The sequence below is a fragment of the Megalobrama amblycephala genome, linkage group LG14 (genome assembly GCF_018812025.1).
Source record: "Megalobrama amblycephala isolate DHTTF-2021 linkage group LG14, ASM1881202v1, whole genome shotgun sequence".
NCBI classification, from domain to species: domain Eukaryota; kingdom Metazoa; phylum Chordata; class Actinopteri; order Cypriniformes; family Xenocyprididae; genus Megalobrama; species Megalobrama amblycephala.
This window is the reverse complement of record NC_063057.1, coordinates 37,343,690-37,370,693: the sequence shown is the minus strand read 5'-3', so window position 1 is coordinate 37,370,693 and position 27,004 is coordinate 37,343,690. Positions and strand designations below refer to the sequence as shown.

The 27,004-nt window shown below is 41.9% G+C and overlaps 2 protein-coding genes across 2 annotated transcripts; one reads left to right on the top strand and one right to left on the bottom strand.

Annotated features, from left to right (window-relative positions):
* Nucleotides 1-5,388: 5,388 nt before the first annotated feature.
* Nucleotides 5,389-13,382, bottom strand: LOC125244900 (tripartite motif-containing protein 16-like). The gene is made up of 6 exons (XM_048155286.1): nt 12,748-13,382; nt 11,878-11,973; nt 11,558-11,791; nt 10,487-10,646; nt 10,286-10,333; nt 5,389-5,918 (listed from the first exon to the last, which is right to left on the bottom strand). The coding sequence occupies exons 1-6, from the start codon at nt 13,318-13,320 to the stop codon at nt 5,389-5,391; spliced, it is 1,641 nt and encodes a 546-aa protein (XP_048011243.1). The 5' UTR covers nt 13,321-13,382.
* Nucleotides 13,383-22,090: 8,708 nt separating this feature from the next.
* On the top strand, nt 22,091-26,691 carry LOC125244904 (tripartite motif-containing protein 16-like). The gene is made up of 6 exons (XM_048155291.1): nt 22,091-22,714; nt 23,134-23,229; nt 23,315-23,548; nt 24,975-25,166; nt 25,302-25,335; nt 25,562-26,691. Exons 1-6 carry the CDS (start codon nt 22,142-22,144, stop codon nt 26,086-26,088), a joined length of 1,656 nt encoding a protein of 551 aa, XP_048011248.1. The 5' UTR covers nt 22,091-22,141; the 3' UTR covers nt 26,089-26,691.
* Nucleotides 26,692-27,004: the final 313 nt, after the last annotated feature.

The window sequence follows — 27,004 nt, the reverse complement described above, 5'->3', positions numbered from 1 at the left end:
CGAGTGGGATTGACTCATCTTTCTGGAAGGTCAAAGGCCGTAATATAGATCACATGGGTTGCTCATCTAATGAGAGTGTTTAACGTCCTCTATTGAAACACTTCATCATTGACTCTCTTTGCTCTGATGAAAGTGAAGTATATTAATATATTGAATTATTTGTGTTCATTACAGCACTGAGAGCAGCAGTGGGATGATCACATGACAGATATAGAAAGAAAACACTGACATTATTCACCACAACACTACATGATGAATTCAGACCACATGTTATCTGGATTGAACTGATGATGATTTGACTTATAAAATAAAAAATAAAACAACAACAAGGTTTATTTCAAGTAAACTGGCTTAGATTATAATAATTATGCTCACTTTCACTGATCAAGAGTTTACAGTTTTGATCACATGATCTGGATTTATATATTCCACATTTATTAATTAAGTGATATTTATCAATTTTGCAAAAAAAAATACATTTTTTTTATTGAGTGGTACATTTTAATGAATCATTTCAATGGAAGGTAATTTTGATAGTGTAATAAGTGAGGAGACAGGAGACAGATGTACGTCGAGTCAGTTTTACTCTCCACTTCAATACAACACAACAGCGGTACAGCGGTAGAGCGAGAGATGTAAACAACTCTCTCACCACGTTAACCCGGAAAAACTATATCCCGCAACCCGCTCCCTTAAAGGGGCAGTCTCTGGGTGAATGTCTCTATATGTTCAACTTGTGGGCACCACACAGGCCCCCCCAGAATTCACCCATAATAACAGTCCCCAAAACGAACAGGGACACTATTCACTAGTGCAAAACCGAACAGCCCAATTCAAAACAGTCCCTAAGAGTCAACGTATAGGGGGGCGGATGAGGCGGCCATACCGGCTGCGCTTAACAGGAGAGGGGCAAGGGGCAAAAGGCGGAGCAGGGACAGTGTCAGGGACAAGGGCAGGGGCCGAGGCCGCCGCAGGAGGGCGCCCTCTCCGTGGGGGCTGGGCCAGCTGAGGCGGTTCACCAATATCCACGTGAGCAGGTTTGAGACGGTCTATAGCCACCCGCTCAGGCCTGCCCCCCATATCCACAACAAAGTTCTTAGACCCTCCGGCCAGGACACGGAAGGGCCCATCATAGGGGGGCTGCAGTGGGGTACGATGGCCGTCATGGCGTATGAAAACATACTTGGCTGAGGGTAAATCCTTGGGCACGTAGGACTGAGGAAGGCCATGGTGAGACGTTGGAATGGGAACAAAAGCGTCTGCAATCCCCCGAGACACAGCACGATGGGAAGCAACCGACCACGGGGCCGTGGCGTCTGGAAGAAACTCCCCCGGAACGCGCAGAGGCTGGCCGTACACCAGCTCGGCTGATGAGGCTTGCAGATCTTCCTTGGGGGCGGAGCGAAGGCCCAGCATAACCCATGGGAGGCGGTCAGCCCAATTGTTGTCCGTGAGGCTGGCCCTGAGCGCAGCTTTCATGTCCCGATGAAACCGCTCACAAAGCCCATTGCTCTGTGGGTTGTAGGCTGTGGTACGGTGGACCTTCACCCCCAGGACCTCGGCGACTGCTGTCCAAAGCTCTGACGTGAACTGCGGACCCCGGTCCGAAGAGAGGTCCGATGGTGTGCCGAAACGGGCCACCCAAGCCATAATGAACGCCCGGGCTACTTCCACTGATGTAATGGAAGACAGGGGAACCACCTCTGGCCACCTAGTGGTCCTGTCCACCATGGTGAGGAGGTAAGTATAACCACGGGAGGGGGGCAATGGGCCCACCAAGTCCACATTCACATGATCAAAACGCCTCTCTGGCACTTTGAAGGGCGCTAAAGGAGCTTTGGTATGACGAGTCACCTTTGCACGCTGACACGCCACACAGGCAGCAGCCCAGGCTTTAACATCCCTCCGCAGGCCTGGCCAGACAAACTTGGCTCCCACCAGCTTGGTGGAGGCCTTCACCCCAGGGTGGGAAAGGCTATGGATGGTGTCAAAAACCTTTTGCCTCCAGCCAGCAGGTACCATGGGGCGCGGTTGGCCCGTGGAGACGTCACAGAGGAGTGTAGCGTTGGCCGTGTCAAACGTCACATCCTCCATGAGCAGCGCCGTGGGGGCCGTTCTGTAGGCTTGTACCTCAGCGTCCACGGCCTGATCCTTGGCCATTGCTGCGTAGTCGAGTCCCAAGTGGACAGACCCCGTGACAGCCCGGGAGAGGCAGTCGGCGACAAAATTGTCTTTTCCAGCCACGTGCTGAATGTCAGTGGTGTACTCAGAGATGGCAGAGAGCTGACGCTGCTGTCGACCAGACCATGGCTCTGAAGACTTGGCCATGGCGAACGTCAGTGGCTTGTGGTCAACAAAAGCCGTGAACTGCCGGCCCTCCAACAGAAAACGAAAATGGCGGGTAGCGAGGAAAAGACCAAGGAGCTCTCTGTCGAAGGTGCTATATCTCCTCTCGTTGTCACGGAGCTTTCTGCTGAAAAAGGCCAGCGGCTGCCAGGCTCCGCCCACCCACTGTTCACACACAGCGCCCACGGCGTAATCAGAGGCGTCCGTGGTAAGAGCAACTGGGGCGGTCGGAGACGGGTGCGCCAGCAGAGCAGCATTGGCTAGCGCGGTTTTGGCAGCATCAAAAGCATCGGTCATCTCCGGGGACCAATCCAACACATCTGCCGGTTTCCCACCCCGCAAAGCATTGTACAAGGGACGCATGAGTTGGGCCGCATGGGGGAGGAAACGGTTGTAAAAGTTCACCATGCCCAGAAACTCCTGTAGGGACTGCACAGTGCGTGGATATGGAAAACTGACTATGGCGTCCACCTTGGAAGGGAGGGGGACGGCTCCCTGCGGGGTGACGTGGTGGCCCAGGAAGGTGATAGATGACCGGCCAAACTCACACTTGGCCGGGTTGACGATGAGACCATGCTCACTGAGCCGGCCGAACAACTCCCGGAGGTGTGTCAGGTGGTCGTCTGCGGACGCGCTGGCCACAAGAATGTCGTCCAGATAAACGAACAGGAAAGGCATGTCCCGCAAGACAGAGTCCATAAGGCGCTGAAATGTCTGCGCTGCCTCCTTGAGGCCGAAGGGCATCCGTAGGAATTCGAAAAGGCCAAAGGGTGTGATGACTGCTGTCTTGGGGACATCCTGCGGGTGGACCGGCACCTGGTGGTAACCGCGAACCAGGTCCACTTTCGAAAAGATGGTGGCACCGGCTAGATGAGCGGAAAAGTCCTGTATGTGTGGTACAGGGTACCTATCGGGGTGGTAGCATTGTTTAGACGACGGAAATCACCACAGGGACGCCAACTGCCATCAGCTTTGGTCACCATATGCAGGGGGGAAGCCCACGGGCTGTTGGAGCGTCGCACGATGCCGAGGTGCTCCATAGTGGCGAACTCCTCCCTGGCGATCGCGAGCTTAGCAGAGTCGAGACGCCGGGCCCGTGCATAGACTGGGGGACCCACTGTGGTGATGTAGTGTTCCACGCCATGCTTAGCCACCGCTGATGAGAATGTGGGCGTGGTGATGTCAGGGAACTCAGCCAGTAGGCGTTGATACAGGTCTCCTGTGGCAAGCGTGTTCGACAGACAAAGCGCCCCCGCCCCTCCCAGTGTACAGGGGTACGAAGCAAAAGAAAGGGCGTCTATCAGGCGGCAGTTCGTAACATCCACTAACAATCGGTAAGCGCAGAGAAAATCCGCCCCCAGGAGAGATGTAGACACAGCAGCCATGACGAAATCCCAGCCAAAACGCCGCCCGCCGAAACACACCTCCACATACCTCGTGCCATAAGTACGAATGGGTGTGCCGTTAGCGGCATCCATAGGGGGGCCATGTCCGCCAGCCATGGTGTCCACAGACTTCGCTGGCAGTATGCTGCGCTGAGCCCCAGAATCGACCAGCAGCCGCCGGCCAGACAAAGCGTCAGTGATGAATAACAGCTTGCAGTCCCGGCCAGCGCCCATAGCTGCTAATGAGCGCCGGCCCTGGCTTTTCCCTGTGCTCCAAAACTGCAAGGCTGGCGACACTGCTTGGCTTTGGCCCCAAACCTGGAATGGTAATAACACCACCCGTCCTCACGCTGTCGGCGGGCCGTCACAGCAGCTGCAGTACCCTGGTCATCCACTGGCGGTGTGAATGGGGCAGACGTGTGCTGAGGGGGCAACAGCGCATGGACAAACTGCTGCCGGTTAGCGAGAAAAATCCTGTCTGCCTCCACAGCCAATGCCCGGTAGTCTCTGGAGGAAGGGAGGGGGGAACTGGCCAGTGCGGTGCGCACAGGTGCTGGAAGCTGCCGCAGGAATATGTGGGCGAAAAGGAATGATGGATCCGCCGTGCCCAACACAGCCAGCATCTTCTCCATTAACTCAGATGGCTTGTTATCGCCAAGGCCATTCAGGGACAGCAGGCGTTCTGCCTTCTCTAGCTCCGACAGTTCAAAGAGGCTTAACAGGAATGTTTTAAGTGCGTCGTATTTGCCGTCCGCCGGAGGAGCCTCTAATAGCGCCATTGCTCTGGCTGTCGTCGAGGCATCCAAAGCCGCTACTACATGAAAATACTTTGTAACATCCTGCGTTATCCCTCTCAGCTGGAACTGGGCCTCAATATGTTGAAACCACGGCCGTGGATTGTGCTGCCAAAAGTCCGGCAACTTGATGGTGGCAGCGTAGATCGCGCCGAGATTAGCCGCACCGCTAGCGGCGGCGGGCGCCGCGGCCGCATCATTTTCACCACCGCCGTTGTGTGACATATTTCAGCCTTATCCAACTCACGTCGAGGTCACCAAATGTGGAGTGTAATAAGTGAGGAGACAGGAGACAGATGTACGTCGAGTCAGTTTTACCCTCCACTTCAATACAACACAACAGCGGTACAGTGGTACAGCGGTAGAGCGAGAGATGTAAACAACTCTCTCACCACGTTAACCCGGAAAAACTATATCCCGCAACCCACTCCCTTAAAGGGGCAGTCTCTGGGTGAATGTCTCTATATGTTCAACTTGTGGGCACCACAATAGTAATAATAAAAATTATTAATGTGACACTACAATAAGAACTGAATGACTGATTTCCATAAACACAAATAGAGCTTGAGAACAACAGATACATATCACTCATCATGACTCTCTCTCTCTCTCTCTCTCTCTCTCTCTCACACACACACACACACACACATACACACACACACACACACACAAACTGATCTCACTGTCTATATGAGGAATGATTACACACATTTATTCTGACATGTTATTTCACTGACAGAAGTTCAGCTGTAGTATTAATGAAATGAAGAGAAAATAAGAGACTCTATAACATCTCACTGTTACTGATTCATCAGGAGCTCAAAGCATTATGGGTAGAATCTCTCTACAGTCAGTCTGATTCATCAACACAGTTTCACTGATGATCCAGGACCAACAATAAACCCAGGATAGAGCGGTTGAGTGAATGTGGTCTGGACTGTGTGGATGAGGCTCATTGTGTCTCCAGAGACGCTGTAGAAGGACAGAGTTCCTGCACTGTGATCCACATACACTCCTATTCTTCTGCTGATGATGGACTTTACTGGGAGTTCAGACTCTATCTTATTGTGTATGAATGAGTAACTGGAGGAAGAGTAGAACAAACTCCAGGACTGATCATTACGTCCAAACCAACACTCATTACCCGATCCTTTTCTGCTGATGCTCTTATATGACACTGATATATACACATAATCTCCACTCCACTCAATCTCCCAGTAACAGCGTCCACACACTCTCTCTCTACACAACACCTGAGGATACACATCATCAAATCTGTCTGGATGATCAGGATAAGGCTGGAGTGCCCCAGTGACAGTAATCACTCTGTTCCTCTCAGACAGACGGAGGCGTTTATTCACTGTGTTCAGATCCAGATTGAGCTGATGGGAATCTGATGGAGATAAAACATCAGAATCAGGAATTATGAAACTGATCTTTTAATGAACTCTTCATGTTCAATATATCATCAGTGTCTCAGTACAGTTTACCAGATATCCTGTAAAAAATCATCATTTACATCAGTGTTTTTTGGGTCAGTCTAATCAGTCTTCCCTGAATATTAATGTTGGTTATTATTCTGTGTTTATTATAATTTAAATGCCTATTTTTATATTTACACCATTCAAATGTTTGAGGTCAGTATGATTCTCTTTTAAAAGAAACTGATACTTTAATTCAGCAAGGGTTCATTAAATTGACTCAACAGTAAGTGTAATAAATTGATTTATAAAATTTTTTAAGCATTGTAGGTCTACTGTTGGTGCTTTTCAGTGCTGTAGACTTGAGCTTTTTTTAAAGAGACAAAATCCTGTTTAGGATAAAATCATACTTGTAATTTTCCAGAGGAGGTTTCAGTTTGTTCTTTCCTGAAACTCTTGAAAAGTTTTTCTTTTCTACTGTAATTTTACCTCTAAATCTTGGATGTTTTTAATTGGCTTTCAGTGAAAAATAATCATATTTATTCAGTAGTTTTAGAAGATTTCCTGTTTTTGAAGAATATGTTAAATCCCCAGTTCAAAGATTTACATCTTTGTTAAAGTCACGAGTAATAAATTTGCATCAAACTCAAGCATTATGATGGCGATTTATTTACGGTGGAGGAGCGAGTTTTGCAGGAGCGCGCACGCTGCTCACACGGTTGGTTGCATGAATGTCTGCTGTTAATAAAATGGAATAAATTCATATTTAATGTAGCAATATCCTATTTATTATTTGATTATTTAAATATCATGTTTAAAAGCACTAAGACAGACACTAAATAGTTACATTTGTTTTGTCTTGCATTTTATCTCAAATTGTCATTTTAAAAATGGGGAATCTAGTGGAAATAAGTTAATGCTGCCTCTATAGCATATCTGCAGACTCTGTTGATTTTCTCCTTGATTCTTTTAACTCAAAAGTACAGAATGCCATTGATAACATTGCTCCTGTGAAAGTCAGGAAGAAAAGTGGCAGACAAAAATCACCATGGAGAAACTCAACAGCAGTGCAAAATATGAAAAGACAATGCAGAAAAGCTGAGCGCATGTGGCAAAAGACAAAACTTGAAATCCATTATAACATCTATAAAGATATTCTTCATGCTTTCAATGTGGAATTAGGAAAAGCTAGACAGACCTTCTTCTCAAATATTATAAACAAAAACTTAAACAACACCCACACTCTTTTTGCTACTGTAGAGAGACTAACAAACCCCCCAAGTCAGATTCCCAGTGAAATGCTCTCAGACAGCAAATGCTTGTGAGTTTGCTTCCTTCTTCTCTGAGAAAATTAATAATATCAGAAAGGCGATCAGCACATCCTTGAGCTGCACTGGGGTAAAACAGATCAGATCACAACATCAGAAAGCAGCTATTATGTCTGTTTTCGAAGCAATTGATGGTAAAATTTTGGAAGAAACAGTACAGCACCTTAAAACATCAACCTGCGCCCTTGACACACTTCCCACATCTTTTTTCAAAAGTGTGTTTAACTGTTTAGAAGCAGATCTCCTAGAAGTGGTAAATGCCTCACTTCTCTCTGGGACTTTTCCAAAATCCCTGAAAACTGCAGTTGTCAAGCCCCTCCTGAAAAAGAGCAATCTAGGATAACACCATATATGAGCAACTACAGGCCAATTTCAAATCTTCCTTTCATAGGCAAGATCATTGAAAAAGTTGTTTTCAATCAGCTGAACAAGTTCTTAAGCTTTGAATGGATACTTTGACAACTTTCAATCTGGTTTCCGACCGCATCACAGCACAGAGACAGCACTCATAAAGATAATAAATGATATTCGCCTTAAACACAGATACAGGTAAATTATCAGTGCTGGTTCTACTCGACCTCAGTGCTGCGTTTGACACTGTTGATCACAACATTCTTCTTGACAGGCTGGAAAACTGGGTTGGGCTTTCTGGGATGGTTCATTAAATGGTTCAGGTCATACTTAGAAGGGAGAGGTTATTATGTGAGTATCGGTGACCATAAGTCTGAGTGGACATCCATGATATGCGGAGTCCCTCAAGGTTCAATTCTTGCACCCCTCCTGTTCAACCTATATATGCTGCCACTGAGCCAAATAATGAGAAAGAACCAAATTGCATATCACAGCTATGCAGATGACACCCAGATTTACCTAGCCCTATCACCTAACGACTACAGCCCCATTGACTCCCTGTGCCATTGCATGGATGAAATTAAAAATTGGATGTGTCTAAACTTCCTTCAGTTAAACAAAGACAAAACTGAAATCATTGCGTTTGGAAACAAAGATGAAGTTCTCAAAGTGAACATGTACCTTCACTGCTAGGGGTCAAACAACTAAAAATCAAGTCAGGAATCTTGGTGTGATTTTAGGAGTCAGACCTGAGTTTCAGTAGCCATGTAAAGACAATAACTAAATCAGCATATTATCATCTCAAAAATATTGCAAGAATTAGATGCTTTGTCTCCAGTCAAGACTTAGAGAAACTTGTTCATGCTTTCATCACCAGCAGGGTGGATTATTGTAATGGGCTCCTCACTGGTCTTCCCAAAAAGACCATAAGACAGCTGCAGCTCGTACAGAATGCTGCTGCCAGGATTCTGAGCAGAACCATAAAACATGAACACATCACACCAGTCCTCAGGTCCTTGCACTGGCTTCCAGTTGCATTTAGAATTGATTTTAAAGTACTGTTACTTGTTTATAAATCACTCAATGGCCTAGGACCTCCAATACATTGCAGGATGTGCACATAGAATATAAACCTAACAGATCACTCAGATCATCAGGATCAAGTCACTTAGAAATACCAAGGGTTCACTCAAAGCAAGGAGAGTCTGCTTTTAGCTGTTACGCCAGCCGCAGCTGGAACCAGCTTCCAGAAGAGATCAGGTGTGCTCCAACAGTAGCCACATTCAAATCCAAGACTCAAAACACATCTTTTTATCCTATGCATTTGCTGATTGAGCACTGTGCTATGTCTGAACTGTTTGCACTTTATCTTTATACGTACTTATCTTTTTATTATTTTAATTCTTTTTCCTGTTTTTATTTCATTTTTAATGTATTTTATCTTGTATCATCTTGTTATTCTGACTTTTTAATGCATTTTAAATATTGCTGTCTGGTTTGAAAGAGCTAGGGAGAATTAGGAAGAAAGCATTTGTGATTAGGTTAAAATTTGGTAAATTTGGATAAGGGGACAAACCATGGGGAAATTTAAGCTGTAGTGCATGGTTAAGATATCTCTGGATTACAGTCAGGACACTTTCCAAAGGGGAATTTCCAAAGGGGAAATTTGAACTGCGTTGCATAGGTAAGATATCTCCGGAAGGGGGATTAGGGCTGTGTGGTGCAGTTTGAGGTGTCTTGGCAAAAGGGGAGATTGAAACTGTGTTTATCAGTTTGAAGTGTCTTAACAGGTAGCAGTCCTGTTGTGTGAGGAAGATCCATTCTGATCCGCTCTGATGGATAGATCCGTTTAGATCCAACTCTGATGGACGACAACAACAACAACAACAACTCCCTGAAGACTTCCTAGCTCTTCCATCCAGATAGCAAAATTCTCTGTTTTTACTGTTATTTCTATTCCTTATGTTCTATTTTTATTATTCTTTTTTATGTAAAGCACTTTGAATTACCATTGTGTATGAAATGTGCTATACAAATAAAATTGTCTTGCCTCTAATTTACAGGTAATCATGAAGCTGCTTGGTTTATATTTTTCATGTAATATAATAGGCTACATATTTGAAAAGGTAGGCTAATGCACACCTGTTGCTGCCAGAATAACTTAGAGATGTGGATTCGGATGGCAATTAAATTACCACACGACCTTGGTGTTTGTCAAAAAATTGTGGGTAATTTGGCTGGGGATTTTTACGCGGGTGGTCGGAGAAAAACACAGACATTCTGGATTCAGATGGCAATAAAATCACAGACTACCATCTATAAATGGAACATACCTTGTGTCCCCCTAAAAAACAACTACCGGCCAAGTAGGGCTTATAGTTATGCTCTCTGTCCTACTTTGTAAATGTGGAAAATGTGCATTAAAATAAAAATAATAATAAAATGCAAATGCATTTGAAACGTTGAGTAGAATGTTGTTAATGTTGCAGATCATTTTCTTAGTAATTACAAGTTTCATCTTGTAAATCTTTGGCATATACAAATGCCACCCAAGAACACCTCAACACCTCGCTATCGAAGATATTGCTTCCATCCCCCCCCCACCCCCACAAAGAACATGAACACACTGAGTTTTTCTGTTTGTTGTCTTGGTGACTTACATTGTAGGAAGTCGTTCCTGGTTCTGGGAACAATGTTGGTGAAAGTGACTGTGGAAATCAACAGACATGAAGAGTGTGATTATCATGTCAAGAGAAAATGATCCCAGCATCCGTTCCTAAGACATTTCTAATATGATCTTCTACATGATATGAGATGATGGAGGATCATTTCTGAGAGCAGATGAATCTCCAGGACTTTACCTCTGTCAGAGATCTTCTTCAGCTCCTCTTTGCAGAAATCCTCCAGTTTGTCTCTCAGCTGACGGACAGATTCTCTCACAACATCAAAAGAGAAGAGAGAACTGAAGGGATCGTCATTTACGTCTGTAGATTCAGGAGGAGCTGAGAGAGACTGGAAACTCTACAGAAAACAGAAATCAAAGCTCATCACCTCCACACTTCAGCCAATAACCTGCACTACTGTCAGATTTGAGCAGCTCTTGTTGATCTTTAGTAACTCTCCTCAATCCAGCACTTTCACAGCATCAGCTTCATTCTTCTCATATTCATTATATCATGTTAGAGCTGTAAGATCTAGTGTTTGACACTTAAACTGTATGTGAACTTTCTAGGAAAACACTTGATGATCAAACATCTGACAATAACATAAATGTAACAGATCAAGAGCATCAATGGAGTCACATGACAGGGTTGAGTAGATTTGATCACGAAAAGCAGTTCAAAGGCAACGAGTAGATTGATCATTATTTATAACTTTTGAGCAGTTAGTGGCTCTGAAATTCACAAGGACTCTTAGGACACGATCCCAAGGTCAGGTTTTGTGGTTTAAATACGCTGAAGCATCGCTAATATACAGCCTCACTTCCTGTTTGAGGACTTTCACTGTCAAATTCATTAATGTGTTACTGAAAATTATTATAAAATGTATCAGCAGGTTTGAAGATTATCTGATTTTTTACTACTCAAAATTTGTAGTTTAAGTCAAAGTTTGTAAAAATATAAGAGATGATGGGAAATCTAGCTGAGGGAAACTTGAACTAATATTAGTGAAGCTTTGAGCTGTTGATGTCTGGAATCTCAATATATCTTTCAGGAAAAAGTTTCCTAAGAGATTTCCAGAGCTGAACTGCATTTGTAAGTTTGTCTCTTTCAAAAGAAGAAGATCAGATGAGAGTCTGACTGATGATTATATAATAACCGAACACACAGATCAACACTTCGGTCAACGGCTCATTCTGCTCTCATGAAATGTTTCTCTGTGAGTCTCTTGCTCAAGTCCACTATGATCCTGTTCTTCTAGATCTCTGTTACCTGCAGGAAATGGATGTGATCCTGTGTGTGTGAAAGCTGCTCCAGCTCAGTGTCTCTCCTCCTCAGATCATTGATCTCCTGCTCCAGTCGCTCCAGTCGTCCTTCAGCTCGACTCACTGCAGTCTTTTCCTGATCTCTGATCCGCTGTGTGGCCTCAGAGCGGCTTCTCTCAATGGAGCGGATGAGCTCAGTGAAGATCCTCTCACTGTCCTCCACTGCTGTCTGTGCAGAGCGCTGTTAGGACACACATCACAATCACACAGTGGCTTCAATGAGTCCTGACTGAGACTTCTCAAACTTCTCTTCTTCTCCAGACTCACCTTATGAGACTCCACAGCCTCTCTCAGCTGCTGAAGATCTTTCTCTCTCTGCTGGATCCTCTGCTGGAACGACCTCTGCGTCTCCTTCAGCTGGTGCTAAAGGACAAACCAATGACATGAGAAACATCACAGAAATCGTCAAGTAAACAGATATGAATCCAGTATCAGTGAAGTGCTGAGATTGAGGGGTTAAAGATCTTTCATGATAAGGTTAAATAATTCTTTCATTGTTTACTCATCCTCATGTCTTTCCAAACTTGCATGATTTTATCTTGCATAACACTTATTTTGAATAAGTACTTATATTTGAATAAGTAATTACTTTACGACTGCTAAAAAGTACGATCTATATAGTATGAATGTAATCTGGACAAATCACATTCACCATGTTGTCATTATCACATGATCTACCAGCATCAGTTGCATTGCTTCACTGCCATAAATCCTCTCCAGTGGCCTCATGGGATAAAGTCCATCGTATGCACACTTCAGAATCTCAGAAGTGGTTGGTCATCCAGGTACTTTTTGCCTACTTTTTTATGATTACTGTGAATTATAACATACTCCTTCCCCTTTCTGGCCTTCCTAATGCAGATTAACTTGATAGTTAAAATGAACTTTTAACACTCTTCCTCAACAGTTCACAACATCAATCTTTTATTGTGTTCTCACCATTTTTATAATGACTGCTACATATGGAGTTATATATGGAGACTAATCATCATTACAAGCATTATAAAGTAAACTAAAACAGTGTTCAGACAGAGAGAGGGTGTAAACGGACATTAAATATGTAAATGTATTCTAGTAGACCCCATAAACAAAATTATGAGCCTGAGATGATCAAAATGGGACTCTTTAAGTTCATACCTGTTTCTCTGTCCTCTGTGCTGCAGCTGATACAGTGTTGTGGTTTTTATGTTCATACATCGTACACAGCACACATATACACTTCTGATCAGTGCGGCAGAAAACCTCAAGGATCTTGTCATGTTTCGGGCAGATCATCTCCTGCAGTCGTCCAGTGGCTTCAGTCAGATTGTGTCTCTTTCCTTTAAAGAAGGTCTCATGTTGTTCAAGGTGATTCTGACAGTAAGAGTTCAGACACACCAGACAGGACTTGACGGCTTTGTGTTTTCTTCCAGTACAGACGTCACACTGCACATCTCCAGCTCCAGCATAACAGTCAGCAGAAAGTTTAATCTTCTTCAGTTTCTCCACCATTTCAGTCAGAATGGTGTTTTTAGCTAAAGCAGGTCTTGGACTGAAGGTCTGTCTGCACTGAGGGCAGCTGTAGACTCTCTTCTGATCCTCCTGATCCCAGTAGCCTGTAATACAGATCTTACAGTAACTGTGTCCACAGGGAAGGGTCACTGGATACTTCAGGAGATCCAGACACACTGAACACATGAACTCATCCTGAGAAATTCTGGCTTCTGCCATTTTACAGCATGAACACAGAGACACAAACGCACAACAGCTCAACTACACTCAGGTGAGTGCACTCTGAACTCAGGTGATTCTTGTTTCCTGGTTCTGTGTTTTAGTGACGTGTTTAAAACAGGTGTGTCTGTAAAGCAGCTTCCTCATTCCTGGTCCTGAAGAGCTGCTAAGTTTTTAGTTTTCATGTTTGTTCCCACACACATTGTGTTTAATCAGTCTCAGTCTCAGACACACGTGAATGTTTTTACTGGGATACCCCAAAGAACACGACTGGGTTAGTTTTGGAGTAGTTATGAGAAGAAATTAAGTGGATTTTGTGGTTAAAACCTGGCAACCCTGTTTGTATCATTTTTTGGTGCATGCAGGTCAGCTCACATGATATTGGCCACATTTAAAACAACATGAACAGCTATACAAAAAAAATCAGATCTGAGCAAAAATGAAGGCTCACAGAGTGAACGTACTGTTACTCATACTGTTGTGAATGGGAGAAAATGCAATGGGCAATATGGCTAAATAAGTCCCGCCGTCTAAATGAGAGCCAATCACCGACTGGTAAAGTCATCGCATCACTGCAGTGTCCGTTAGAAGCTCCTGTTCCTGTAGAAACAGTCAGACATGCGCCTCTGAAATGAGACACAAGAGATGCGCATTTAGGACTGCACATTAGCTTGATCCAATGTCGTTTTTGTCATGATTCAAGCATTTGGAAACAAAATTTATGACAGTTGTTGTCAGATTTCATTGGTGATTTCAAATATGAAATTTAATCGAAAGCTTGGTAAACAGCTTTGGAGAATTTGATGTTTCCCCATTCAAAGAGATTGGAGCTGGATGCCCAAGAGGCGTTTCAAAGATGGCCGCTGAATGAAATGCCTTGTCTTAAAGGGATTTGGTGTTACACCAAAAGACATACAGGATATGCAGTATAAATGTGGATGATCCCAGTAAAAAGAAAGCATAACTGCAGATTACTGATAACTGAAAGTAGAATTGCTAATTGCAATTTTAAAATTGAAGAGGCTGAAACAATTGGAGACTGAATTTTGACCAAAAAACTTAAATCATGTTTATTAAGAATGCAGTGAAGAATTTCAGCTGCATAACATAACTCATGTTTATGGCTCCCTGTGACTGATAACAGTGAAAAGTGATACTCTAGTGATTAATGTATACACCTGAAACTAGAATATCTCTCAGAATCTTTCTCTTTTAGAAGGTAATAGAGAAGCCTAAAGAAAGACTTATACCTAGATAAAGTAAGTCTCAAGTTCCAGCTGAGACCACAAAACAGGCAAAATAGACCCTTCATACCTATTGATGCTGAAGCCACACTAGGTGGTGGGACATTTGCAGAAGCAAAGGTCAGACCACACTCCGCCATGGCAACGATCAACGTTTTCCACAACATGAAGGAAGCCTGCTGAACAAGTGTCTACCCTTTTTCCTGGTTCAGAACAGCTCCTCGATTTGGCAGACTACATCGAAGGCCTCTGGTGATGGCCGACAAAGTACACCTGGCTTGAACTCCTTTAGCTTCACTAAAACACTGTGCTTTCCTAAAGGACTATCATCATTTTGCTTAACTGCACTTTGGCAATCATCACAAATGTTGGAATCTTTGATCACTTTATTCACAGTGTAGCCTGTAAGATGATAGAGATCACTGGTCTCAGTCCATCAGCTCCTCCACTGTGACGCCAGGACTGGGATGTGTCCGCTTTGTGTCCAGGAAGTCTGCCAAAAGACAAAAGTTGTCATCCTCCTGATAGCTTCCTGATTTCACTGTTGCAAGAAACTGCCCAAATGATACTGAAACTCTATTGGAGTCTGGACTGGATTCCTCTGTTATTGCAGCTGAACAGGTTTTCAAGACAGTCTTGGGTAAACCTGCTGATCAACACAGACGTGCCTCTGGGCCAGCATGTCTGTTGGATTTATAGAAATGTAGATGTTGCCATCACAAATCCTGTTTGCACAAGCTTCCAGCTACCAGTTCATCCAATCTTCAGTCCATTTAAGAGTTAGGTGGTGTCCTGGAGGAACTCAATGGCCTCTTGGTATTCCTCCATCTTGTGTTTGCTCAGTGCCATTACTGGGTGGTGAGAGGACATGATGTCAAACCAGTGGTCCACCTGCCCCAGAAACCATGCTGTTGTCCTGTAAGGGGTTGGTCTTTGTTCCTGCTCCATCATGTTTTTCAGGCCTGCACTTGTTGCCTTGCTAAAGACAACAACACCCCCGCAAACTATGACCTCAATGCTAAAACATGTAATTGAATTTACACCTCTATGACAGCATAACATTATAGAAACATAAAAGTGATAGGGATCAGCTGTAGAGTATGAGCTGAAGAAAGTGCTTCCATCCACATCCTTCCATCATAAATATGTGCTCCACACAGCTCCGGGGGGTTAATAAAGACCTTTTGAAGCAAAGCGATGCATTTTTATGTTAAAAAAAAATCCATATTTAACAAGTTATAAAGTGAAATACAGCTCTGGAAAAAAATAAGAGACCACTTAACATTGATTTCTGAACTTGGAGTGGTCTCTTAATTTTTTCCAGAGCTGTATATAGCTTCTGCACGAGCCGTCTTCCGTATTCAGCATACAAAGAAAGTGTAAAACTCTTGCAGTTCACAAAGCTTACGCTACGTCCTATGCCTACCCTATTTAACCCTAGTTGACGTAATGCCAGTTTACACTTTCTTCATAACTTGAATACGGAAGGCAGTCTGGCGGAACCTAGATATTTTACAGGTTTGGAAACTTATGAGGGTGGGTAAATGATGACATAACTAATAATTTCATTTGTTTGAGCCATCTGTTCAAATGCAAATTAAATCTGTTTATGTCTGTTTATGGTTGATGAAGCCTTCATTTTGGAGAAATGCCACCCTGTCTTAGTTGAGAAGAGTTTTCTGAAATACAGCAAGGAAATTAACTTTTTCCAGGACTTCCTACAGGAAATTGAGGAGAGAGGTAAAAAAAAAAATTCCAGTGGTATGATGCTGTCAACAAAATAATCGGCCTTAAATCTAGTATCCAACCAACACAGAAGAAGGTATTTTGAAGAATGGGGGTAACCAAACAGTTGATACCACTGAAAGTGCTTTAAAAGTTTACTTTGAATAAAACATATTTTGGACATTAGCTGATGTTTTGTCTTGACAAATGATGTCCACACTGTTCTTGGAAAGAGCAATATGAATTTAGTGGCAGCATCACATAGAAAAATATAGTGCATGTTAACAAACAAAGTGCAATGCAATGAACAATATGAATTAAGTGCCAGCACCAGCCCCCCAGAAAAAACTCTACAGATTTGAGAAACATGAACACAAGGCATCTCTTGACGTGGCGTTTGAATGGAGAGGATTCAATTCACGAGTCTTGTTTTCTTTATGAACGTCAATCTCATCATATTCCACACTATTAACTTTAAAAAAAAATTGTGAAGGCAATTAAGAAGGCAAAATGCCCTTTCCACACTCATCTGTGCATTGCTGAGCCAGTTGTTAAAAGGGTTGTGCAGGGGTTGTTTGTTGGTTTTCAGGCTATGGTTTCATCAACCATGGCAGTAGTGGATATGCTGCATCCCCAAAATCACCACTGGCACCTCTCCTGCAAACCTCTCTGTGATACTAGGGAACAGTGCATCACTCTGACACCTCTCAAACAAGTATGAATTGCCAAACACTCTGGTATCATGGACCTTGCCTGCAACCCACATTGATATCCCAGAACTGAAGGTGATACCACACCTTGTAGGATAACAGATAACAGAATAGACGATACTCATCTGTATTTGCAGTACACAAGCAACGGTTTAGCTGTGTACGACAAACGCTGCCAGTGTGAAAGCACTGCGCTGCCTCCGCACTGCTTGTACATCCAGTGTGAATCAGGCATAAGTCCCATCAGTAGCTCCTCCACATTGTGGGAAAACACACCAGTCACAGAAACCCTGAATTCATGCACAGAGTGTGTTCTGAGGGAAAGCAAATTTTTCACAATTACAGAGGCAACATGACCGGAAATAGTGACAGCAGTTGACTGACCAATCCCAAATAAATGGGAGATGGTTCTGAACTCCACATTTGTGGCCAGTCTTCATATGCATATCACTACACGCTGGTCCACAGGCACTGGTTTCCTGAATGTAGTTGTCTCTCTTTGGCCGCAGGATGTTGCACAACTGCAAGAATTAGTTTTTTCTCCTTTTAAAATTGGTCTTCCATTCAAAATCTGTTCAGCTGGTGACAACATCCTGCCACTACACAAACCAGACCTCTGCCGAATCCAGATGCTCCTAAGGCAGAAAGGAGAAATATTGTTAATTGTAAATTTCTGACAAAAGAAATTTTCAGCTTAAGCTAAAAAGCTCTATGTCCTAGTTTTACCCAGCAGTATTGGAGATGCTGTTAAGCGCCCCTCAGGTGTCCTTCTACAGGCATATCAGTCTCTGTATCTCTTGCTTACTAAGCCAGATGTCCTTCCTTTGTCACCTATGCTGTCATCTTCTTATAGCACTCTTCCTCTTCTTCAGTGAAGTTTTCGTCTGGCTCACCGCCGCTTTAGGTTGCAACATGCTCTCTTCATCCTTATTGTTAACCTTTGTGTATGGTTACAATGTTGTGGCCAGTCTGCAGTGCCCTAAGTTGTTTCTGATGTTTTCTCAAAGAAAGCTCTCAGAGCCAGAAGTTCCAGGTCTTCAAAAGGCAATCTTTATTGCCAGGCAACAAAGTGAGATGCCAGCTTCACATCTGATCTAAAGGGCGAATCAGCTAGTTTTATATGTTTTTCTTATCGTTACAGATCCAATGGGGATTCCTCTAGCTATCTTTTTCTTTTAGCTCCACCTTGACGTTTTGCCACCTGATGCAAAAACTTGGGAAAATGAGATCCAGGCTGTGATGACGTTGATGAAAAATTATTTATTCATTAAAAAATTTAGCCTCACACGCAAACTTTAATCGATAATGAAAATACTTAATAAAACCAAAAGGTAAAATAACCATCATAAAGTATTAGTCAATAATAATTAGTTAATAATAAATTTAGAGTATTGTAAAATCCAGAGAATTGTATCTAATAGATGAAAATCAAAAAGAATTAAAACATTAAGACATTTGGAGATAAGAGAGAAGAAGCAGAAGCCCAGGAGAGCAAAGGAGAGAAAAAGCTAAATTATCAATAACCCAGACCATATTATACCATAAGCATACAGGGAAATTCCCAACCCACTCAAACTGATGTTTTTTGTTAAAATGAAAAAGGTTAATTTCACCCATTACGTCGTCCACTGGTCCAGTGTCAAAAATAGTTGTTTTAACCCTTAGGTCTTACGGTATTAAATGTCAGCAAGCATATTTTGATCAGATTCAAATGAGCACTAGGCTAATTCTTCAGGCGTCCAGTGTCTAACCACAAACGTATCAGCGTGACCTGTCACACTGGAACACTTTGAAGAACAATTGAACATAACAAGCATACATACTCTTAAAGATAAAATAAGAATAACCATAAAGGTACAATAACAAGTAAATACTTGAAAATATGATAAGAATTAATATATATATATATAAAGTATGAGTACATAAATATAGGAAATCAAAAGTGCAACTGATAAATCATAAGCCATAAACGATTAACATAAATATTAATAAAAATGCATGAATATGAATATTGATCATTTCGGATCCACCACCCCCATTATTTATGAATCCTCCTTCATTTTATTTTTAATGGTGGCGAATCTCCAACCATTCAATTTTTAAAAAAACATATTTTAAATGGTCTTTTTGGTACTTTCCACAGCTTGTTATTGTTCTTTACATTCAATACATTTACGTTTGGTACTTTCTGAGCAGAAAACCCGGTGCTTTCCAGTGTTTTTCATACAGGCTATTTTCTACATTTAATACGTCAATGATCAATGAATTTTCCCAACACAATCATCAAACTCAAAAACCTAAATTTCACAACTGTTGCTTAGTCAACTTATCTTATAACAAACAAAGGAAGTATTGTAGTTACTTAATTTTATAATCATTCCAGCATATATGGCCTTAAAGCAGAACTAAGTAACTTTTTTTACCTTCATAAATAGTTTTACGATGGTTAATTGACTTGTAGTGGTGTGTTTGAGATGTGCACTAACCCCCTCTGGCACGCCTACTCGCCTCATGTTCATGAGAGAGTGACAAAATGCTTTACGGTAATTCAAAAACAATGTATATATTATGACTTTATAAGACAATTTCAAAAATTACCCACCTCCATCGAGATTTCTTGTACTGTATTTGCAAAACTACTGCGCTGGTGAGCGTTGTAGTTGTTGTAGTCCAGAGCAGCGCTTGGAGTATTTACGACAGTGTGATTCACTGAAGGAACATGTAGGCGGAGCTTCGCAAATCTTACTGAGTTCCGCTTTAACTTAAAAGCAAGCAAATAACAACACTGAAACAGGTAAATAGAAATATCAACATCAAAATCTAAAACAATCTGAAAATAGGATTTTGGACCACTGAGCCACAGTCCAGTTCTTCTTCTCCTTAGGCCAGGTAAGACGCTTCTGACGTTGTCTTTGGTTCAGAAGTGGCTTGGTACGTGGAATGTGACTGTGGCGAACTGAAAAGAAAACAGGAAAAAAAATGCATACAAATTACTTTTCCAAAATGGGCGGAAATGATCAATCAGGAAGTAAAGAGGAAATGGTATAAAAGGAAGGGGAAACGGAAGGAAGACAGGTAAAAGAAAAAAGAAAAAGAGAGAGAAAGAAACGTGTTGGTTACTGAAGTGGGACACATGCTACCTGAACTGAAGGCCTGCCATTGTTGTTGCTGGATTTTCTGTGTGCTGACCGGGTGCAATCCTAAAGTGACGTCAGGAACTGAGCTCTGCACTGTTTGCCTTCCTGGTGCAACATACCTCCAGCTACCTCCCAGTTTGACTCGCCTACTACAGGTATTCGCATTGGTTGACTCCGACATCTTCTAACCTCACGGGAACTCGCCTAACCTGTTCCTTGGCAACTGGACGCGATCGCAGAGTGACGGCGGAATTGATCTCCGGAATGGTTCATCTGCCGGGTGCATCGTAACCCAAGTTTGTCTCGCCTGCCCAGGTATTCGCATTGAAGTCCCCAAACTATTTCCAGGGCTCTCCGTCCAGTAGTGTGGCCGATACGCAGCCAGCAACCATAGCAACACGCACACACACACACGCACGCAAACACGCTCGCTTCCTCACTACAAATACACTGAGCGAGATGATCGCTGGTCTGTTTTTTTGTTTTGTTTTGTTTTGTTTTATATTGTGGTGGTTTGAAATTTAGTAATTTTCTATGAAAACTGGTTAAAGGGAAAGAAAAATCGATTGTGAATTATGCAATGTGAATCAGAATGTTTTTGGTATTTTGGTTGTTACTGACAAAAGAAATATACAAATTCTGTTGAAAAATGAATTGAGTAACTGTCTTATTGTGTTTATTTTTTTTTCTTTAAATAACATTTATCCTGATCTGAAAGCCTTCATTCAGTGACTGTCATTTAAGCCATTTTGAATGGCGTACTTTTTTTTTGTATCGGTGGTTTATGAGCTGTACCGGGAAACTAAAATTATTATTTTTTTCTTGACAAGTTTTGACTTGTCTGGCGCCCGAGCAATTGAAACTTTAATGCTTTAAGTTAAATCGGGGTGGCCACCGTTACATGACGGTTGTAACTAATCTCCTGAAGATGTCTGTGTGCTGTGCTCTTGATGCACTGACTCCAGCTTCAGTCCACTCCTTTTGAAGCTCTCCTAAGTTCTTAACTCGGCTTCGTCTGACAATCTTCTCAAGCCTGCGGTCATTCCTTTCACTTGTACACCTTTTCCTACCACACTTTTTCCTTCCAGTCAACTTTCCATGAATATGCTTTGGCATAACACTCTGCAAACAGCGCATAACCTGATATTGCTGAGTTCAACATGTTCCTGGGTCAACATTTTTGTTGATCCTGGTACAACATTCAAATCAACCAATCAGATTTGAGGGACAAGTTTACAGATTATGTCAAGTTTAGGCTTAAAAACATGAATTGGTGCTTCTACATCAGTGTTATTCATCGATCATTTCCTTCTGATTTTTGGGATAACTTATGGGTAGGGTTAGGGGTAGGAATAGGGTTAAGACTACATTTTCAGACTAGAATGTTATTCGAGGATCAACAAAATATGTTGATCCAGGAACGCATCTAACTCAGCAATATCAGGACGTGCACGAACAGCCAGCTCTTTAAGCAAAGACCCTCTGTGGCTTACCCTCATTGTAGAGGGTCTTGATGATTATCTTCTGGACAACTGTCAAGTCAGCAGACTTCCCCATGACTGCTGTTGGGATTACTGACCTAAACCCAGTATTTCTACCCTGAGAATTATTTAATAAATTTAATAGAACTTGAAATTAAATATTCTAATAATTTAAAATGCTGATTTTTTTTGTATACTGATTCATCAAAATGAAAACAAAAAAGTCTGGAAATATTTTACTTTATGTCTAATAAATCTAGAATATATAAGTTGTACTTTTTGAATTCATTTACAAAAAAAAAACTTTTTCATGATATTCTAATTTATTGAGATGCACCTGTATATTCTTTGAATGTCTGTCTGCGACTGACATCTAGTGGACGTTTTACGATTTGTGACTGTACAGACTTGCAGACATTTGCACACGTCACTCAAACACAGAACCAGGACACAGAGAAAGAGAAAATGAAACTGAAGTGTAACTGAGCTGTTGTGTGTTTGTGTCTCTGTGTTCATGCAGTAAAATGGCAGAAGCCAGATTTTCTCAGGATGAGTTCATGTGTCCAGTGTGTCTGGATCTCCTGAAGGATCCAGTGACCATTCCCTGTGGACACAGTTACTGTAAGATCTGTATTACAGGCTGCTGGGATCAGGAGGATCAGAAGAGAGTCTACAGCTGTCCTCAGTGCAGACAGACCTTCAGTCCAAGACCTGCTTTAGGTAAAAACACCATTCTGGCTGAAATGGTGGAGAAACTGAAGAAGATTAAACTTCCTGCTGACTGTTATGCTGGAGCTGGAGATGTGCAGTGTGACGTCTGTACTGGAAGAAAACACAAAGCCGTCAAGTCCTGTCTGGTGTGTCTGAACTCTTACTGTCAGAATCACCTTGAACAACATGAGAGTTTGTTTAAAGGAAAGAGACACAATCTGACTGATGCCACTGGACGACTGCAGGAGATGATCTGCCCGAAACACGACAAGATCCTTGAGGTTTTCTGCCGCACTGATCAGAAGTGTATATGTGTGCTGTGTACGATGTATGAACATAAAAACCACGACACTGTATCAGCTGCAGCACAGAGGACAGAGAAACAGGTTTGAAAAGAGGTCCCGTTATGCTCATTTACAGGTTCATAATTTTTATATGGTGCCTACTAGAATACATTTAGTCATGTGACATGCATGAGCCAGTGAGGTTTGATGTTATTGACGTGTCGCCATATTTGATTTGGGCTCTAGAAACAGAGACATTCTTCAGAATATCTTCTTTTGTGTTCTGCAAGAAAAAAAACAAGTTTGTAAAGACATGAGGATGAGTAAACAATGAAAGAATTTACATTTCTGCATGAACTTTCCCTACAAAACTAGACATTGATGAAATGATGGCACTTATGACTGAACCTATAACCTTATTATGCAAAATCTTTAATCACTCAATCTCAGCACTGATACTGGATTCATATCTGTTTACTTGATTTTTGTGATGTTTCTCCTGTCATTGGTTTGTCCTTTAGCACCAGCTGAAGGAGACGCAGAGGTTGTTCCAGCAGAGGATCCAGCAGAGAGAGAAAGATCTTCAGCAGCTGAGAGAGGCTGTGGAGTCTCATAAGGTGAGTCTGGAGAAGAAGAGAAGTTTGAGAAGTCTCAGTCAGACTCACTGAAGCCACTGTGTGATTGTGATGTGTGTCCTAACAGCGCTCTGCACAGACAGCAGTGGAAGACAGTGAGAGGATCTTCACTGAGCTCATCCGCTCCATTGAGAGAAGCCGCTCTGAGGCTACACAGCGGATCAGAGATCAGGAAAAGACTGCAGTGAGTCGAGCTGAAGGACGACTGGAGCGACTGGAGCAGGAGATCAATGATCTGAGGAGGAGAGACGCTGAGCTGGAGCAGCTTTCACACACACAGGATCACATCCATTTCCTGCAGGTAACAGAGATCTAGAAGAACAGGATCATAGTGGACTTCAGCAAGAGACTCACAGAGAAACATTTCATGAGAGCAGAATGAGCCGTTGACTGAAGTGTTGATCTGTGTGTTTGGTTATTATATAATCATCAGTCAGACTCTCATCTGATCTTCTTCTTTTGAAAGAGACGCACTTACAAATGCAGTTCAGCTCTGGAAATCTCTTAAGAAAACTCTTATAATTGCTAAAAAGTTATAAATGGTCCATCTGCTCGTAACTTTTGAACTGCTTTTCCTGAGCAAATCTACTCAAGCCTACAATGTGACCGGGGTCAGGCGTCTCACAACCACTCGCTGCTCGATCAATAACAAAAACCCCGCTCTGTATTCACTCCTTGTCAAAATTATTCCAGGGTGCTTTTAGTCTTTCCAATCTCTAGACACACAGTGTATTAAATGAAAAATAAATGGACAAAGCTTAGAATAAAATGTTATATTATTTCCTTTGATAATACAACAGTATTGTTTCTTCCTTTTCAATAATGTAACAGTAGCCTATTCTTTTTTCAATCAGACTTTATTAAAAATTAAATTATCCCAAATTGAAGCATATATTAAATTTAGTAATACTACTTCACATTCTAAGTAAATTAAATTAATGTAAACAAATTTATCACATATTAATGCCTTTTTATCACACAAATTTGAATTTAGCAAACTTTGCTCTATAATTCTGTGATTAAAACAAAGGCTTTAATGACATTCCCTGTATGTTTTTAAACTTTTTAGAGTCCAATTTACACAATATAATACAGTTAAGATGGCCATTGATGCATTTGATTAGGATATTGATTATTTATGATTATGTGAAAGAGATGTTGGTATATTACTGACCTTTAGATTTTTTTCCATATGTGAATGAATCACGTTCATGTTTTCTGCACAAATGTTTTTTTTGTTTTTTGTTTTTTATTAAAAAATTGCATTATTTCACTGCTGCTTTAAATATATAATTTAAATAATTTAATACATTTAAAATAATCATATTTTTCTTATGTTTACTAAAGTGCTGTGTGATTTTGTTACCATGGTAATGGGAGCATTGAGGTGCTCACTGGCGCCCCCTCCAGCTGGTGGGACACTAGACCAATGGCTAGTTTACCTGTGTCTAGAAAAGGCCCTGAATTGACCTGTTACATTTGTTATTGCCAGATGTTTGATCATCCAAGTGATTTCCTAGAAAGTTCACATATAGTGTAAGTGTCAAACACTAGAACTTACAGCTCTAACATGATATAATGAACATGAGAAGAATGAAGCTGATGCTGTGAAAGTGCTGGATTGAGGAGAGTTACTAAAGATCAACAAGAGCTGCTCAAATCTGACAGTAGTGCAGGTTATTGGCTGAAGTGTGGAGGTGATGAGCTTTGATTTCTGTTTTCTGTAGAGTTTCCAGTCTCTCTCAGCTCCTCCTGAATCTACAGACGTAAATGACGATCCCTTCAGTTCTCTCTCCTCTTTTGATGGAGTGAGAGAATCTGTCCGTCAGCTGAGAGACAAACTGGAGGATTTCTGCAAAGAGGAGCTGAAGAAGATCTCTGACAGAGGTAAAGTCCTGGAGATTCATCTGCTCTCAGAAATGATCCTCCATCATCTCATATCATGTAGAAGATCATATTAGAAATGTCTTAGGAACGGATGCAGGGATCATTTTCTCTTGTCATGATAATCACACTCTTCATGTCTGTTGATTTCCACAGTCACTTTCACCAACATTGTTCCCAGAACCAGGAACAACTTCCTACAATGTAAGTCACTAAGAAAACAAGCAGAGAAACTCACTGAGTGTGTTTTATGAAGGAGAAAGAAAACATGACAGAAGAGTTTTATGAGTTTATCATGTTAATGATGATTTTCACAGGATATCTGGTAAACTGTACTGAGACACTGATGATATATTGAACATGAAGTGTTCAGATATATTAAAACATCGGATTCATAATTCCTGATTCTGATGTGTTTTCTCTCCATCAGATTCCCATCAGCTCAATCTGGATCTGAACACAGCGAATAAATATCTCCATCTGTCTGAAAAGAACAGAGTGATTACATTCACTGACACAGCGCAGCCGTATCCTGATCATCCAGACAGATTTGATGTGTGGTTTCAGGTGTTGTGTAGAGAGAGTGTGTGTGGACGCTGTTACTGGGAGATTGAGTGGAGTGGTGAATATGTGCGTATATCAGTGTCATATAAGAGCATCAGCAGGAAGGGAGAGGAAGGGGTAGGGTGTTTGTTTGGAGGTAATGATCAGTCCTGGAGTTTTTCTTGCTCTTCCTCCAGTTCCTCATTCAGTCACAAAAACGAAGTGACTAAACTCCCTGTAAAGTCCATCAGCAGTAGAATAGGAGTGTATGTGGATCACAGTGCAGGAACTCTGTCCTTCTACAGCGTCTCTGGAGACACAATGAGCCTCATCCACACAGTCCAGACCACATTCACTCAACCGCTCTATCCTGGGTTTACTGTTTGTTCTGGATCATCAATGAAACTGTGTTGATGAATCAGAATAGACTGTAGAGAGATTCTACCCATAACACTCATTTCAAGAGTTCATGTGCCCATATAATCAAGCCAAACAGATTTGGCTTGCTGTCTGCTATAGAGGGGCTCGGAGAGAAGCTCAAGCGCAGATTGACCCCCTATAACAGGCAAAATTGTACAAAAAGGAGGAGAGGGGGAGGAGGAGGGATGTCGAAAGAAATAACAACAGGAAAACGTAAGATGGTGGTTTTATACCTTGGTATTAATTGGAAGATTTTAATAATTTCAATTCATTCATTAAATCAAGTCTCCTGGAAAAAAAGTCTAAATTTCAGTCATTAATTACTCACCCTCATGTTGCCCCAAACAGACCTTCATTCTTCAGAAGTTATATTCAATAACCATATTAGAAATATGGTGGCGTGTGTGCAGCGAAATTTCATTGTATTTTGCATAATACAATGACAGTAAAGACTTTCTGTCCTTCATTTTTACTCGCATTAAACTTGTATATTTTCACCTACTAAAAAGATTGTTTAATATGCTAATAAATTAGTTCTATGTGATTTTTTTCACTGCACCATTTTCTGTGTTCCTCACAAAACGACACAAACATGCTCATATACTGGAGTCCCTATTCATGTCGATCCTGACTATAGACTTTTAGTAGAATAAGATTGTTATTTCCCATAACCTGGAAATGAACATTTCTTAGAATTAATAAACAATTAACACTGTGTGTTCACTGGACAACAGGTTAATTGATCGTAATATTAATTTTATTACATTAAGTTAATTTTATTAACCCGTTAAAACCGGATGGAGCGTCAGCGCTCCCATTTGCGTGTCTCTCTTTAAAAGCCAATAAAAACTGAATCCATATAGGTAGCTAGGGCTGGGTACCGAACTCGATACTTTTTAGGTACCGATCG